The sequence below is a fragment of the Chelonoidis abingdonii genome, chromosome 11 (genome assembly GCF_003597395.2).
Source record: "Chelonoidis abingdonii isolate Lonesome George chromosome 11, CheloAbing_2.0, whole genome shotgun sequence".
In the NCBI taxonomy this organism is placed as follows: domain Eukaryota; kingdom Metazoa; phylum Chordata; order Testudines; family Testudinidae; genus Chelonoidis; species Chelonoidis abingdonii.
The window spans coordinates 31,152,142-31,167,273 of record NC_133779.1 but is presented as its reverse complement, the minus strand read 5'-3'; the positions used below and the strand labels follow the sequence as shown (position 1 = coordinate 31,167,273).

General features: G+C 58.7%; 1 protein-coding gene across 1 annotated transcript in view; it reads left to right on the top strand.

Moving 5' to 3' along the window:
- LOC116835810 (unconventional myosin-Vb-like) overlaps positions 1-10,626 on the top strand; it is a 67,942-nt gene extending 57,316 nt beyond the window's left edge. The window contains exons 28-37 of the mRNA XM_075071355.1: positions 62-248; positions 658-751; positions 1,994-2,143; positions 4,129-4,280; positions 5,716-5,805; positions 7,222-7,372; positions 8,079-8,349; positions 9,375-9,549; positions 10,085-10,165; positions 10,468-10,626. Of these exons, the coding sequence (XP_074927456.1) occupies positions 62-248; positions 658-751; positions 1,994-2,143; positions 4,129-4,280; positions 5,716-5,805; positions 7,222-7,372; positions 8,079-8,349; positions 9,375-9,549; positions 10,085-10,165; positions 10,468-10,626 (1,510 nt within the window). The remainder of the gene's footprint in view (positions 1-61; positions 249-657; positions 752-1,993; positions 2,144-4,128; positions 4,281-5,715; positions 5,806-7,221; positions 7,373-8,078; positions 8,350-9,374; positions 9,550-10,084; positions 10,166-10,467) is intronic.
- Positions 10,627-15,132: the final 4,506 nt, after the last annotated feature.

The following is a 15,132-nucleotide window of genomic DNA, read 5'->3' as shown; positions in this document are numbered from 1 at the left end:
GCCAGCCTCCTGCCTGATGAGCCAATCACCGGCACCTCTGAGTTATTGCCCTTCCTTGCAGGCTACTCGAGAGCCAGCTGCAGGAGGAGCAGCAGCAGCACGAGCAGGAGCTGGAAGGTCTCCGCCTGGACATCCGCTCCCTGAAGCAGCTGAGCAAGCAGCAGCAGAGCCTGATCCAGGACCTGCAACAGCAACAGGAGGAAGGCGGGCTCCAGCACCAGATTGTCCAGCTGAAGAGAGAGAACCTGGTAAGGAGGGAATGGGCCTGTTGGGATGGTGGGAGGGAGGTTGGTGGGAATATTGCATGGCTGAGCATGCAGTTAAAGACTTGCTATGTGGCCAGGCTGGGACTGGGGCTGTGAGAAGGCTGGCTGCTGCTCAGCATGCTGGGTAAACGCCCTGGTGCAGCGCACCCCTGCCTCCCCATGCTGGCTCTTCGAGGGCGCATTGCATGCTGGGACTTGGGCTCCATGGAGGGGCCATGTGCCTATTAGAGGAGACAATAGCTGGGGCAGCGTTCTGGCCAGCCGCTTTGTCTGCTGCAAGGCCTTCCTGGGGAGGTCTTGCTGCTGGCTGGGAGGGTGTATTAGAAAGCGAGGGTCCTCCCACCCCCAAAGCACCAGGTGATGGACTATCCTTTCCCTGTGTGCTCCCCAGGATCTGGAGGGGCAGCTGGAGAGGCAGGAGAAGAGCATGCTCAAGCTTCAGAAGCAGCTGAAAACCTCCAGGAAGCAAATCCAGGATCTCACAGGCAGGTGCCTCCTGACTGGACCGGCTGGGGGGCGAATGTCCTTTGTGGCCAGCCTAAAGCGGGGTTCTGCCCCTGACTGCATCCCCCCAGCCTGGACGCAGCAGCTTCAAGCAGAAACATGGCTCTGCCTCCTCACTGCAGGAGCAGTGGGGGCTGGTGGGATGGACCTGAGCGCTAGTTCAATGGCGAGGGGCCCTGGGCCTGGTGATGGCACTGCTGAGGCCTGAGCTAGAGGAGATGGGGCCTTCTCAATTAACCTGCCCAATGAGACCCACTAGGCAGCAGGGCAGAGGTGACCATCTGTGCACCATGAGCTCCGTTAATGCCAGTGTTTCTGCTTTTCCTTGAATGCCCCCCTTATCTGCCACGGGGCATCGCTACCCGTCTGCACGAGAGCTGCTTTGCAGCCGGGAAGCAGGAATGAGCCTCTTGCTGACAGACGACCGACCAAAGTGGCTTTTCTTAGCCGCTGTTCTGGGCTCGCCTTGTGTCTCATGTTGTCTGCTAATAGCAAAGCTTCCACACGGCCCTTCTGTAAACCTCCATGTTTTGGGATGTGCTCCCCGAAAGCCCCCCACTAAGCGCACAGGACCCCCATCACAGCTGCCAACCCCAGAGCAGTGCTACCAATGCCTGGTGAATTGCAGAGTCAGACTGCTCTGATTCAGCGTCCCCTTCGCTATTGTGGGGTACAAAGCAGCAAGGGTACCCTACTATGGTACTGGCGCAGAGCAGGGAGATTTGCAGAACTGGGGGTGCTCTTGGCAGCAGTTTGACAGAGAGGGAACAGGGGAGGGGAGATGCAGGCTGGGTTTGTAGGCAGCTGATTAAAACTGGTGGGTGAAGAGTGACCAGACAGCAAATGTGAAAAGTCAGGATGAGGTTGCGGGGTGATAGGAGCCTATATAAGAGACCCCAAAATCCAGACATCTGGTCACCCTAGGTGGGTGCCATGGGATATTGGACATTCACAGATTAACCCTTCACTTGCTTGCCTCAGTTTGCCAACAGCAGCTTACAGGGCTGCCTGGCAGCATCCATTCGGTTCACTCTCAGCCCAAGCAACCTCTAGCTCTGAATATTCCTCTACCTGGTGCCCAGCTCTCCTGGCAGGAGTTCCCCAGGCAGGGTACCGGCAGAGGTGGGACCCCCAGTCCCTGCCCCACTCAGGAGTCAGGTCACATGGGCCCGGATCTAAGCAGATGCTCTGACTCTAATGTTCTTGCTCCTTCCCCTGTGCAGCAAGCAGAGAGGCCCGGTTGCTGGAGCAGAAGGTGAAGGTAGAAGAGACAGAGAGGCCCCTTGATGTCCCATGTCCAGCTGGGGCGTTCGGGGGCATGCTGGGGTGCAAAGCAGAGGATGAAGGGCGCCTCATCAGTACCATCATCACAGGTGGGGGGCCGGAGCTCCACGGGGAGTTGGGGCTGAGGGTCTGTCTAGACAGCAGTGTAGGTCCTGGCTCAAGCCAAACACCCTTGTCTGCACAGATTGTGTTCACCATGGGCTCAAACCTCAGGGCCCAGGACCCTGCAGAGCTGGAAGGGCTGGGACTCTCCTATCCCCAGTGGCTTGAACAGACAGACTCCCTCGGGACCTGTCGCGCTAGAGCAGCCGCAAGAGGCAGGTGTGATGTGGAGCAGCATATGCCGAGTCGTCAATTGCATCACACGAGCCAGCAGCCCTGTAGTACCAGTCTTGCTGCCGCACCTGGGCCATGGTGTGCAGAAAGGCTCGTGGGAAGGCACTCACAGAGCAGCTGGCAGGGACTGATGTGAGGAAAGATGAAGTGTGGCTTGCTTGGCAGGATAACAGCCAGGGAGGGAAGTGCCCGAAGAGAATCTGTGCTAGGAGAGGTGCAAAATGGCTCTGGAGCTGGGAAAACAGGGAGGTGCAAAATGGCTTGATGGAAAATGGTGACGAACTTCCCCTTTCTGAGCCCTTCTAGGGGAAGGATCCCTGGGCAGGTGCTCTAGGGCATTGGGCTTCCCAAGCTGCTCCAGAGCCTCCACATTGCGCATGCCTTTCTAACCATGCTGACATCTCACGAGGAGCATCTGGGAATGGGACGTTCCCCATGGCCCTTGCAGAACTTCACTAAGCTCCTCTGCTACTTCACCCTCCACTGCAGCTTCCCTCTCTGCTAGGACACCCTGCACGCCTCGTCCTGTTCATCCCAGCCTCCTCAGATGCTTTTTGCCCCCAGAAAAGCAGCCAGTTCTAGGGTAGAGCACATCAGTGCTACGCAGGGAGTGAAGAACAGTGTATCCCATTGAAACCTGCAGGGTAATGCAGGCACACTGGCAGAGCACCTGGGGGCCCTGCTAGGACTGTGGGGACGAATGTGCTGGTTCAGATTGAGCCTGGGCTGTAGAATGGCTGTTTGTGAGTGGCGCTTGGTTTGCTGACTGGTCAGGAAGGCATATGAGGTTGAGTTGCCTCCTTTAATGAGGGCAGGGATGGGGTGACTAATGGACAGCTGACTTTGAAAGGGGATGGGGGGATTTCTACCTGCCAATTTGGGTTCTGTTTATTTGGGGTGGATGGGAAGTCTCCAGCCCCACCCTGGTTAGTGCTGGGCCAGGCCAGCGGTGGCTCTGTGCTTATGAGAATGACTGACTGAACTCTTGAGTGGGCAAAGGGATTAAATCAAATGTTCCCGTGCCTGCGTGGAAGAGCCCAGAAATGCAGCCATGGGGCAGGGGTGTGTGCGCATGTTAATTTCCATGAGACTGGAGGGTGACTGTCAGCAGCCGGAGGCCTCCTCCCCAAACACTGCATAAATAACCAGTTTCATCAGACCTGCAGGACAGGGGCAGGAGCCTGCTACAAGAGAACCCAAGCTGGCAAGGAGGGGAAGGGGGCTGGGCCAGAGGTTGGATCTGTCAGTGTGGGTGGGTAGAGTGGCTGTGCTGAAGCCTGAGGGGCGGAGGAATTGGGCAGGGTGGGGGCAGATATGAAGCCCCAGCATGAGGAGGGAAGAGCGGAGGGGGCTGTGCCTGGAGAGGTGCTAACGGGGAGGGATGAGGCTCTTGCTGCAGCTTGGGCCGTGCCCCTCTGGGGGCTGACCAGAGCTCAAGCTGCTTGGCTGTAAGGAAAGGGGCACTGGGCCTTGGGATCCGGGCTCTGTCCAGAAGGTGATGGGCCCAGTTCAGGGTCAGAGGATGTATTGCTGAAGTTAGCAGGAGCTTTGCTCCTGCAGGGGAGAGGAGGGTTTTGAAATTGGGGCACTGAATGCAGGGCCTGTCTTGTCCCATCTGTTGCCTGCTATGACCTCTCTGCCCTGCAGACAGCTCCCGTGGGGCAGGCCCCAGCCTGTGACTTGTGGCTCGGACCTCAGGCTCCATCCTGGACTCACTCGTCCCCTTCTCGCCCTGCAGATTTCAAACTGCAGCACAACCCTGGCGCCCTCCCCGCGCTGCCAGCCTACATCCTGTTCATGTGTTTCCGGCATGCGGACTCCGGCCACGACGAGCACCGGATCCGCTCGCTCTTCGCCGCCGCCGTCAGTGGCATCAAGCGGGTGGTGAAGGTACAGTGGCAGGGGGCTGGCTGGGTGAGGGGGCAGGGGGATTGTGACCCCTCTGTGGTCAATTGCCAGCTTGCTTAGGGGCTGCCCTCTGGTGCTGGCTCCCTACTGCTGGCATGTGCCCCCCACCCAATTGTTCCCTCTCGTGCCCAAGCTGCCCAGAAATGCCCCCTGCAGAACCCAGGCGTGTCCTTGTGTGACCTGGGGCAGGGGCCAGGGTGTTACTAGGGATCTGTGATGCCACCCTCAGGAGTGTGCCCATCAAGGACGGCTTGGGGCCCTGGGGCTGAGGTCAGAGGCCAGGTCAGCATGGCTGCTCTGGGCCATGCCTGGCTTGAAGGGGCACGAGGCCTCGTCCTGCAACAGCAGTGCTGCTTACGTGCATGGGGTGGATTGGGGTTTTTGTCTGGGTGGGGATCGGGGAGGCGCAGGCGAGCAGGTCAGCTCCCTGGGGTCAGCCAGCAGGAGCCCGAGGCTGCTGGCTTTCTGCCTCTGGCCAGAGTGGCCTTAGTCACTGAGGATGTCCCACTGCTCTGCTCCACTCCCTGGGCAGGTGCTTGGGGCTGCCAGCAGGGAGGGCTGGGCTGCTGCTTTCCCCCCTCTGCGCCCCCCATGCAGAGGGAGAGGCCAGGGGTGTCTGGGGGGCAGTGGTTGGAGGAGGTCTTGCTGCCCTAGCAGGGCATGTGGGGGAAGAGTGTCCGGTCTCCTGTGAGCCAGCTGAGCCTGGGCCTGGGCGGAGAAGGGAGTGAACGCTCATACTGATGTAATATTAATCCTTGTGTCTCAGGGGCTCCTCTGCAGGCTGGCAGCCCCCCAGCCTGGAGCGCTGGGCCCTGCAGAAAGCACAAGCTCTCGCTGGCCAGGCCATGCCTGGCACTGCTTCTTCCTGCAGCTGCATTTATCTCTGGCAGTGACTGCTCCTCCCCAGCACTGGCTGCATCAGGGCTCTTACTGCCTGATTGGCAGTGACCCGCAGGGTACATCCTGACTCCCCTGATCGCTGGGGCCCCACGGCGCCGTGAGATGGAAATTGCTGGTGTTGGCCCATGGCTGCCCGCTGTGAACAATGAATCAGGGTGTCTCTGGAGCAGGCCCAGTGGTGACTGGGGATCCCAGACGCTGGTTGGGCTGTCGCAAAGCAACTGTAAAATCCAGGCTTCCTGAGGCAGCCAGGGGCACAAAAGGGGGGGGGGGGGTCAGCTGGGCTGAACGCAGCCGCTTATGTCTGCTGAGTGGCCTCCCGTTCTGGCCCTTGCACTGATTGGCGGGGGGGGATGCAGACCCCCAAGCAGCGGCTGGCTTTGCTGGTGTGCCCACGCCCTCTAGCACGGCTGCCTGGCACAGTCTCCTTGTGCTCTCTGGAGTTTGCAGTCTCCCAACGCCTGGGCCCCTCTGCCACCCCACCCTGATGCGTTACTTTTGTGTCTCCCGCTCGCAGAAGCACAGCGAGGACTTCGATGTGGTCGTGCTCTGGCTCACCAACACCTGCTGCCTCATCAACTGCCTGAGACAGTACGGCAGGGACCAGGTGAGGGCACGGGGCCTGCTCCAGCACGGCACCTCCGGGCTGGGCTGGCCTCCCCTGGCTTGGGGCTGCAAAACAGATCACAGCCAGGAAGCAGCAGGCATGGCGGGTGGGGGAGGCTGTTTGCCTTTAGTAGGCTCCCCACTGGTTTCTTCTGAGACCAAGGTGGCACTGAGTCAGTCCCGAGGCCTGTCTTGGCCTTGTTTGCTCAGTGGCTGTTTACTTCACTTTCTCTCCCTTGGGGTCAGTCGCTCCTGCCCTCGGCCTCAGGCAGGATCTGGCCGGGCCATGGCCTCGCTGCTCTGAGAGGATGCCTCTGGCTTACGCCGCCCTGCGTGTACTGGCTCTTTGCCTGCCATACTCAGGGCCAACGCTAGCATTTAGGCAGCCTGGGCAATCGCCTAGGGTGCCAGGGTTATTGAGGGGGCAGCATTTTGCCCGGGGGGGCGGCAGGCGGCTCCGGTTGACCTGCTGCAGGCATGCCTGTGGCAGCTCCACCGGAGCTACGGACCAACAGACCCTCTGCAGAAATGCCTGCGGCAGCTCCACTGGGGTGGGTGGGCGGTGAAATGGCCGTGCGCCTAGGGCGCAAGAAACCCTGGCACCGGTCCTGGCCATACTGTGCAGCAAATTGCACTTGCACTTACTGAATTTCATCTTGCTGATTTCACACCAGCTCTCCAAAGAGCTGCCTGTAGGCAGGGACTGCCAAAGGGGGAATAATCAGTGAGGCAGAGGCACCTGAGGCTAGTTCTGGGTACTGCGCTTCAGGGAAGATGTGGATAAATTAGAGTCCAGAGTCGAGCAATGAGAATGAGAACAGGCTTAGACAACCTGACCTTGGAGAGAAGCTGAAAACTAGGCATGTTTAGTCTTGAGGAGAAGAGCTGGGGGATGGGAACCTTCAAATGCGTTAAGGGCCGTTACACAGAGGATCAGTGTCTTCAGTGGACAAGGAGTGAAGGGCTTAATCTACAGCAAGGGAGATCTAGGTTAGATATTAGGAAAAATCTTTCTTTCAAACTCTCAGGGTAGCGATGCTCTGGGGGAGGCGGTGGGATCCCCGTCCCTGCTGGACAAACACCTGTCAGCGATGGCCTGGGTTTGGTCCTGCGCCAGCGCGGGGGGCTGGAGTCTGACCTCTTGAGGTCCCCTCTAGCCCGACATGCCTACGATTCTATGGTGAACCACAGCCCAGACCCTGTGGCCTCAAACTGGGTAGTAGCTGCTGGCCTGGGGAGGGGTCTCTCCCTACCAGCAGAGATGAGAAGAACCCAGCCAGATCCCCTCCAGGGAAGCCCCTGAGACCAGCATCCTTGGGGGATGTTCTGAGCACTAGAATAAGATGCCTGGCTGGCCTTGGGCTGAGGATACTGGCTGCCAGGCTCCAGCACCTCTTGGTTCATTTGCTGTCTGCAGAGCTACCGGCTGGCCAATACCCCCAAGCAGAACCAGCACTGCCTGAAGAACTTCGACCTTGCCAGCCACTGCCAAAGCCTGGGTGACCTGGCCATCCAGATCTACCAGCAGCTGATCCGCCTGGCACAGAAAAAACTGAAGCCCATGATTGGTAGGTAGCAGCTAGGCCTCCCGGGAGCGCTCTAGGGATGGGAGCGAGCTTGGTGTAACAAGCTGCACTCGAGGGGTGAGGGCAGCAGAGAGCTGGCTTCTGACTCGGTGCTCGAGGTGGGGATGCCATGGCTAGGCCTGGCATAAAGGAGTCATTGTGGGCTGGGAAGACCTGGCATCTTGAGAGCAAGTGGCTGCCCCATCCCTGTCAGTACAGCCTTAGAGGGACCCTGTTACCTGTTTAGTGACCCTCTGGGATTGAGGGTGGCTGGGGAGCTGACTTGCCACTTACCCCTCTGTGGGGGGAGTGAGGAGATTAATGGCATGAACTGGGCAGGGAGGTCCCTGCTCTGCCACCCGCATGAGCCGCCTGGCTGAGCGACTGCCCCCTGGGAGCATGGCACTCAGGGCTAGTCTGGGTCTGCTCTGAATGGCAGCGAGTGAGGGAGCGGCAGGTGACTGACCAGATGGCAGAAGCCTGTCAGGAGGTGCAGTCTCCCAAACACAGCACCTGGGCTGTGGGGTCATGGGGCATGCACAGGGTGCTGGCCAGAGATCAGTGCCCAGGACGTACCCAGCCCCTGTGGGCACCGAGAGCAGAGCCAGCCTCAGCAGACAGGGCCCTTTGCTCCCTGAGGGAAGGGCCCTGGGATTTCAGCACCTGCTGGCCAGGCTGAGCTCAGCCTCCCTCCCCTCTGCCCTGCCAGTCGCCGCCATGCTGGAGAGCGAGACCATCCAGGGCTTGTCGTCGGCCAGGCCCCCTGGTTACCGCAAGCAGCCGGCGGCTCCCGCCTACACGCTGGACTCACTCCTCCAGCAGCTCAGCTCCTTCCACAAGGCGCTGGGGAGGCACCAGCTGGAGCCCGTGGTCGTGGGCCAGGCCTTCCGGCAGCTCTTCTTCACCGTCAGCGGCGTGGCCCTCAACTATCTGCTCCTGAGGAGGGATGCCTGCTCCTGGAGTCAAGGCGTCCAGCTCCGGTCAGTCCGTCCCCTCCCGTCTCCCCTGGGGCTCGGGTGCTCCCCAGTCAGGCTGGTCTTGGGTTGGAGCCACCTGGACTCTCCATCCAGGCTACAGCTGCTGTCCGGGGTTTTGTACCTCCTAACCTGGGCTTGGCCTGCGTGCCCCAGGAACATCCTCCAGAGCATGGGACTGGGCACTAGCTGACTCCATCAAGCTTTGGGTTCTTCTTGGGCATAGGCTAATCCCACCTGGCCAGGGTGTGTTTTGCAGAGGGGGGAGGAAAAGATAGAATTGCCAGGTTCCTATGGTGCCATCAGGCCTAGCTACCATCCAGCTCTGCCCCCATCACTGGTGGGGCACCTCAATCTGCCTGCATGTATCCCCTGACACCCCAGCGGTGGCAGTAATACTCCACCACCCCCTCCTGGGGAAGCTGTCTCTGCCAGAGACCTCAGGCAGGACTTGAACCCAGGTCACCAGAGTCCCAGGCTAGTGTCCTACCCACTGAGCCATCCTTCATCCCACCTAGCTGGTTGGGAGTGGAGCCACTCAACTCTTCATGGCCTTGGGCTGCTATTGGCAGTTCTCCTGCTGGGTCGAGTCAAGCTGTGCCCGGCATGGGGATGTCTCGGCTGGCCAGGGGCCCACAAGTGTCAGGGCAGGGGGCGGTCTATGCCCTGGCTGACTAGTCAGGGGCGGGGGAGAACTGGGCCTGGCTGAGTGGAAGGGAAGATGATGCTCAAACCAGGGCCACCTGCTCCATTGCATGGACAACAGAGCCTCGTCCTGGGCAGTGCGGAGCCCAGGATGGGGCTTGAACCCTGGATGTATGGATCTGAAAACCTCCGCCCCGGGGAGAGCGAAGGAAGACACGAGCTGTCACAGCTTCCGGTCCTGGTCCCGGCACTCTAAGGGGACATTCATAGTGCTGTGGCTCCGAAGAGCCACCCCACTGTGTGCTGACTGATGCCCAGACTCCCCCAGGCAGCTGCTCCTAAGGGGCTGAGCTTATGGCTGGAGCTTCTGTGTGGCTCTGTTCCAGGTACAACGTGAGTCAGCTGGAGGAGTGGCTGCGGGCCAAGGGCCTCCAGCAGAGCGGTGCCATGGAGGTCCTGCAGCCCCTCATCCAGGCTGCCCAGCTGCTACAGGTGAAGAAGACAACGGAGGAAGATGCTGAGGCCATCTGCTGCCTGTGCACGGCGCTGACCTCTCCGCAGGTGACCGGCTGCTCCAGGAGTTCGGGGGTGATGAGCTACGGGCCTGGTCTCTGCCACCTTGGAAGGGATCGAAGCTCCCCAAAGGAGGGAGTGGTGATGGGGGAGGCAGTGTGCATTTGGGTAACTCCAGGCTTGAGGGCACCACCCACCCCATGAAGGCAAAGCGCTCGGGCTGCAAGGGCCAGTGGCTCTGAGGGCTGGTACCAGGATGTAGCCCCTGATTCAGCCTCGAGGGGTCCCAGCCAGTGCTCAGGGCTCCTGCTCACTCAGGGGCCCACAGGCAGGCCCCTCTTTCTGTAACTGCCCCAAGTTCCACCAGCCAGGACCTTGCTTGGGGTCCCTTCTCTGCTCCCCGAGGACTCAGCGTTCTGCCGGCCTCGGCATGGGAACCAGATGGGCCCTGTCGTCTTTGCTCGGGACTTGCTACCTTGGTGGGCTTGGAAGGGGCATGAGGCCATGGACCGGGCTGGAAGGGCCCTTGGCCAGACTGAATTCCCAGCCTGGCTCTAGCGTCCTCTCCACTCCCTCCTTGCAGATCATGAAGATCCTGCGGGCCTACACGCCTGCCGCCGGGCTGGAGGAGCGCGTCAGCCCCAGCTTCATAAGCAGCGTAGAGGTGAGAGTCCTTTCTCTTTCCCTCCCCGGCCCGACTCAGTTGCTGGGGAGGGGGTGGGGGCTCTGTGCCCTACTCCTGTCCTCCCTTTGGCTGTGGGGCAGGGGAAGCTTTATGCTTTGTGGCATCCCCAAGCTGCTGGCAGGCAGCTGCGTGGAATTGCTTTAGCCTGCTGCTGGAGAGTTGGGGTGGAGCTGGCCAGGTGCTTGAGCCAGCCATGGCTGTAAGGAGGGGGTGGGGGCTGGACTGATGTGGAGGGGGAGCGGGGAGAATTGCTGGAGACTGGATTGTTTCTCTCCACACAGAACCGGCTGGCGGAGCGAACTCCAGCTGGCCTCTGCCAGCTGCTAGTGGACACGGCTCACCTGTTCCCTGTGCACCTGCCCTTCTCCTGCTCTCCTGTGCAGCTGGATGAGCTTCGCATCCCTGATAGCATTAACCTGACATTCCTGACTCGAGTCTGAGCGATGCCGCAGCGATGATCCTGGGGAAGATGCGGTCTCACAACCATGCATGCAGCAGTCCGGGCTGCAGGGTACTGGCAGCCATGCCCTAGAAATGCCCTTTTCCTTGGAAGGGAGCCAGCAGCTCAGGCTGAAATTTTCAGGGTGCAGACATGAGGTTGCTGCACCAAAAGGACGGCTCCAAAGGGCTCCAGAAACGGCCCCTTCTAAAATTCAAAACTCCAGCAGGAGTTTCCTCATGGAAATGTCCGCTTGCCCAGTTCTGCGGCATGCCCGGCGCATCCCTCCCCAATTCGAGCCTGAGGGCTCTTTGCAACAGGCCCTCAGGAAATGCTGTGTATGAGGGTAAAGGTGCCTCCCTCACACGCCCAGGTCTGCACGCCAGAACCGAGTGGGGCAATGCGGGGCGCCCGTGCTGTGGGCTGCACAATTGCTGACTGACCCAACTCCCCTGGAACTGCAGTGCTCCCTGGCGGGGGGGTTATGGCACTTGGGCAGCATCTGAGCACTTGGGAGCAGGTTTAAAAGCATGTTGGCTGGGCAGGGAGTTCCCACTGCTGCTGAGTGGGGAAGCAGCTGTCAGGTGGAGTCAGGTTAGGGGGCTTGTCCCCCTTGCTGCAGGCACTGCTCTTGGCCCAGTACCCACTGGGCATCCATGGGTGTCTCTGGGGAATGCTGTTCCTGCCCCCTCACTGCTCAGGCCTGGGGGCTGCCTGCCCAGCAGCTGGGGGTGGGAGGTGAGCTCTCTTCATATGGCCTGTGTTCAGTGAAACGCTTTTTAAAAATTGTGTGAAGTGAATAAAAGTCTCCTTAGTAATAAGCTGGAGGCTGGTCTCCCTCGTGAGTCACTGATTTCTGTGCCAGGGTGGTGTTGGGGGAGGCTGTGCAGCCTCCTGGGGGTAGTACTGGGAGTTGTGCTCTAGTGATGGGACAGAGGCCCCCTGTGGGGCTGGAGCTTGACTTGAGACCCCTGGTAAGGGGAGAGGGAGGTTTGTTAGGCGCTGCAGACATGAGTCACAGGTTGTCTCCAGCAGGCCTCAGGCTGTGTCCTTTACCTCGGACACTGACCACCTGATCCTGGGTGTTCACAGGTCCTTGGACGAAAATCCTGATGGAGTTTAGCAGGTGCATCTGACCCCCCAGGCCAGGGAATGTTTTCCCCACTTCCAAGGGAAGAAAACGGGGGCAGTGGATGTGTAGTGTAGAGCAGGGTCAGGAACCCAGATACCCTGGGCTGCAATAGGCACCTACATGCTCCATCCCCAGCTAGCACCTGGGCCTTCCTCTCTGCTTCTGTTTGAAACTTCCTGGGGTTCTGGGACAGAACATGCAGGCTCCCCAGCAGTTCCTGCCCCTGCCCAGCTCCAGACAATCACACCTGGCCTCTCCCTAAAGGAGTCTGTGAAGATTTGCTAGGGGAGGGGGATACTCTTACCCCTGTACTTCAGTTCAGTAGAGTCCTCTGATTTGGGAGAGTCCAGGGCTTATGGGTCTGGGGTGTGTGCTGTACCCTCCTGGGGCTGAGGTGAGAGCACCAGCCCAAAACCTGTGCAAGAAAGCAGCACTGCAAATTCCCTGGTGCTCGTGCCATGGGAACATCTGGGCAGAGACTTTGAAGGTCCATAAGAACCAGGGCTGGCTCCAGCGTTTTTACTGCCCTAAGCGCCGGAAAAAAAACCCAAAAATCTGCAATCGGCTTTGTTCTTTGGTGGCAATTTGGCGGCAGGTCCTTCCCTCTGCGAGGGACTGGGGGACCTGCCGCCCAAGAGCCAGACATGCCACCCCTTTCTGTTGGCCACCCCAAGCTCCTGCTTGCTGTGCTGGCACCTGGAGCCGGCCCTGATAAGAACAGCTATACTAGGTCAGACCAATGATCTGTCCAGCCCAGTGCCCCTGAGGGAATGAACAGAACATGGAATCATCAAGTGACTCATTCCCTGCTGCCCATTTGGCTTCTGCCAAACACCATCCCTGCCCATCCTGGCTAATAGCCATTGATGGACCTATCCTCCATGAACTTTATCTAGGTCTTTTTTTGAACCCTGTCATAGTTTTGGCCTTCACAACATCCTCTGGCAAAGAGTTCCAGAGGCTAACTGAGTTGTGTGAAGAATACTTCCTTTTGTTTTAAACCTGCTGCTTATTAATTTCATTTGGTGACCTCTAGCTCTTGTGTTACGAGTAAATAACACTTCCTTATTTACTTTCTCCACACCAGTCATGATTTTATAGACCTCTATCATATCCCCCTTAGTCGTCTCTTTTCCAAGCAGATAAGTCCCAGTGTCATTAGTCTCATCATATGGAAGCCGTTCCATACCCCTAATCATTTGTCACCCTTCTCTTGTCCTTTTCTGATTTCCAATATATTTTTTTTTTTGAGATGGGACGACCACATCTGCATGCAGTATTCAAGGTGTGGGTGTACCATGGATTTATATGGAGGCAATATTTTCTGTCTTATCTATCCCTTCCTTAATGATTCCCAACACCGTTTGCTTTTCTGACTGTCGCTGCACATTGGGTGGATGTGTCCAAAGATCTATCCACAATGACTCCAAGATCTTGTTCTTGAGTGGGAACAGCTAATTTAGACCCCATCATTTCATGTGTGTAAACGGTCCGATTGGGTTCCGAGTTCAATCTCTCGACTGAAGGGGGACTGTTAAGCCAATTCTCTACAGCTTGAGAGTGACGAGGCAAACGCTGTCGGTGGGCTGGGTCGCTTGGCCGTCTGGGGCATGGACACGTGTGCCATGGCGCTCAGCGGGATACACTTTGGGAGGCAGACGCGGCGGCCGGGTGTGCTTTTCTTTTTAATGTCAGTTATAATAAAATTATTTTACAGAGCCCAAAAAAGTCAAAATAGTGCAAAACATCTCACTGTCATGCATCCATGTTTACCATTGTTTGCTCCAGTTCAGGTACAGACAGACACACGGGCCAGCGCTGACAGAGGTGCTACAGGAGCAGAACTTATGGTTGTTTTAGTTTCAATCACATGCCGACTGGAAGTTCTCGAAGGGGCGCGTCGGAGAGGGAGCCAGGGAACGTGTCTTGTGTTCCAGTAGCCATAGGGCTCAGCGGGGGCCTAGCCGACTGTGCTGCAGGCAGGGATGAGGTCAGTCTGTGCAGTGGGGAGCCGCCACGGCTGCTGTCTTGCAGCGCTTTGGGTGGCAGGGTGGGAGGCTGCATTGCTACACGCTGCAGCAGCTGGAAAAGGGGTGTAAACATTGGACTGAACCAGGTGTGAACAGCTACCACTTTGGTCCCAGGCAAGTATTACAAAAAGGTCCGACTGAGGGTGCAGGGGAGAGGCTGAGGGTGCAGGGCCCAGGCTGAGGTCTGGTCACCCTGTCTGGGCAAGGGCCTTGCAGGACTATGGATTGTAGGGGGGAGACAGGAGCAGTGCAGGGTCAGCATCCCTAACCCCTGTTGACATTCCCAGGGAGAAAGAACATCTGCTCTGACATCAGCCAGGGTTGAATAAACCCCAAGGGACATTTACCCCCCAGTGTTCGGGGCCTTCCCCCCCCTCCCGCCCCCGCTCCAGAACACTAGGTTTCTTTGCATCTGTGATAGTCCCCTGTGCCAGAGCAAACCCATTGTCAATCTTGTTCCTACCCCCTTGCTTGCATATTGGCCCCTTGGCATAAGCTCAGGCCACTGTATGGGGCTAGGTCACTGCCCCTCCTCCCGCCTTATATGGGGAAAGGAGCCTAGTGCTCCTGGCCTACGACTCCTTACAGACCTGGGGCCTCCCTTCCTCAATGGGGCTAAAGCCAACTCCCTGCAGCTGCCCTTCCCCACCTCTCAGCACTGGCTCAAGGGCACCTCCTGCCCTGGCTGTGCCCAGCAGTGGGCTGCGTGGTCTGAGAGGTACAGCAGGGCTGTGCTGTTAAGGAACAGGGCTCAATCTGTCCTGGCCTTGCCGGCTCCCCCAGGGGCCTGCCCTCTTCCCCCCCATCATGGAGCAAACGAGTGCTTTGTCCTGATCGCTGGTGGGCAGTGCCTGAAGCTCCTTATGGAGCTTGGCTGTTTAAAGGCTCTAGTGAGGCCTCCATCCCTGCTGAAAATTGTCCTGCGTTCCTAGAGCAGGGGCCTGCTGGCATTAATCTTGCTTTGCCAAGGTGCCAAGGCCCGGCCCTACTGGAATGGGGTGGGGGTGGGTTTAAGCTGTGGCCTAGTTGAATGCACCTATACGAGCTGGGGGTGGTGCTGGAGAAATCACCTGGCAGCTGTTCATCGACGTTCTCCACCTCCCCAGTCTCCTTCCCCCTCCCTGGGCTGCATAACCCCAGGTGTCAAATGCAGCTCTGGGGATCACCACCTGCCCCCGTTCCTGAGCCAGGGGCCTGTGCACACTACAGCCCTGCCTGGTGCTGCTTGGGGGCCTGGGGGACCGTTACCCCTGACCTTTAAAACAAGTGGGGGGTAGAAGGAGGTGGCATCTGTGCTGTGAATTCTGCTGGTGGGGGTGGGCACTCTGCCCTCCTGTGCCTCATG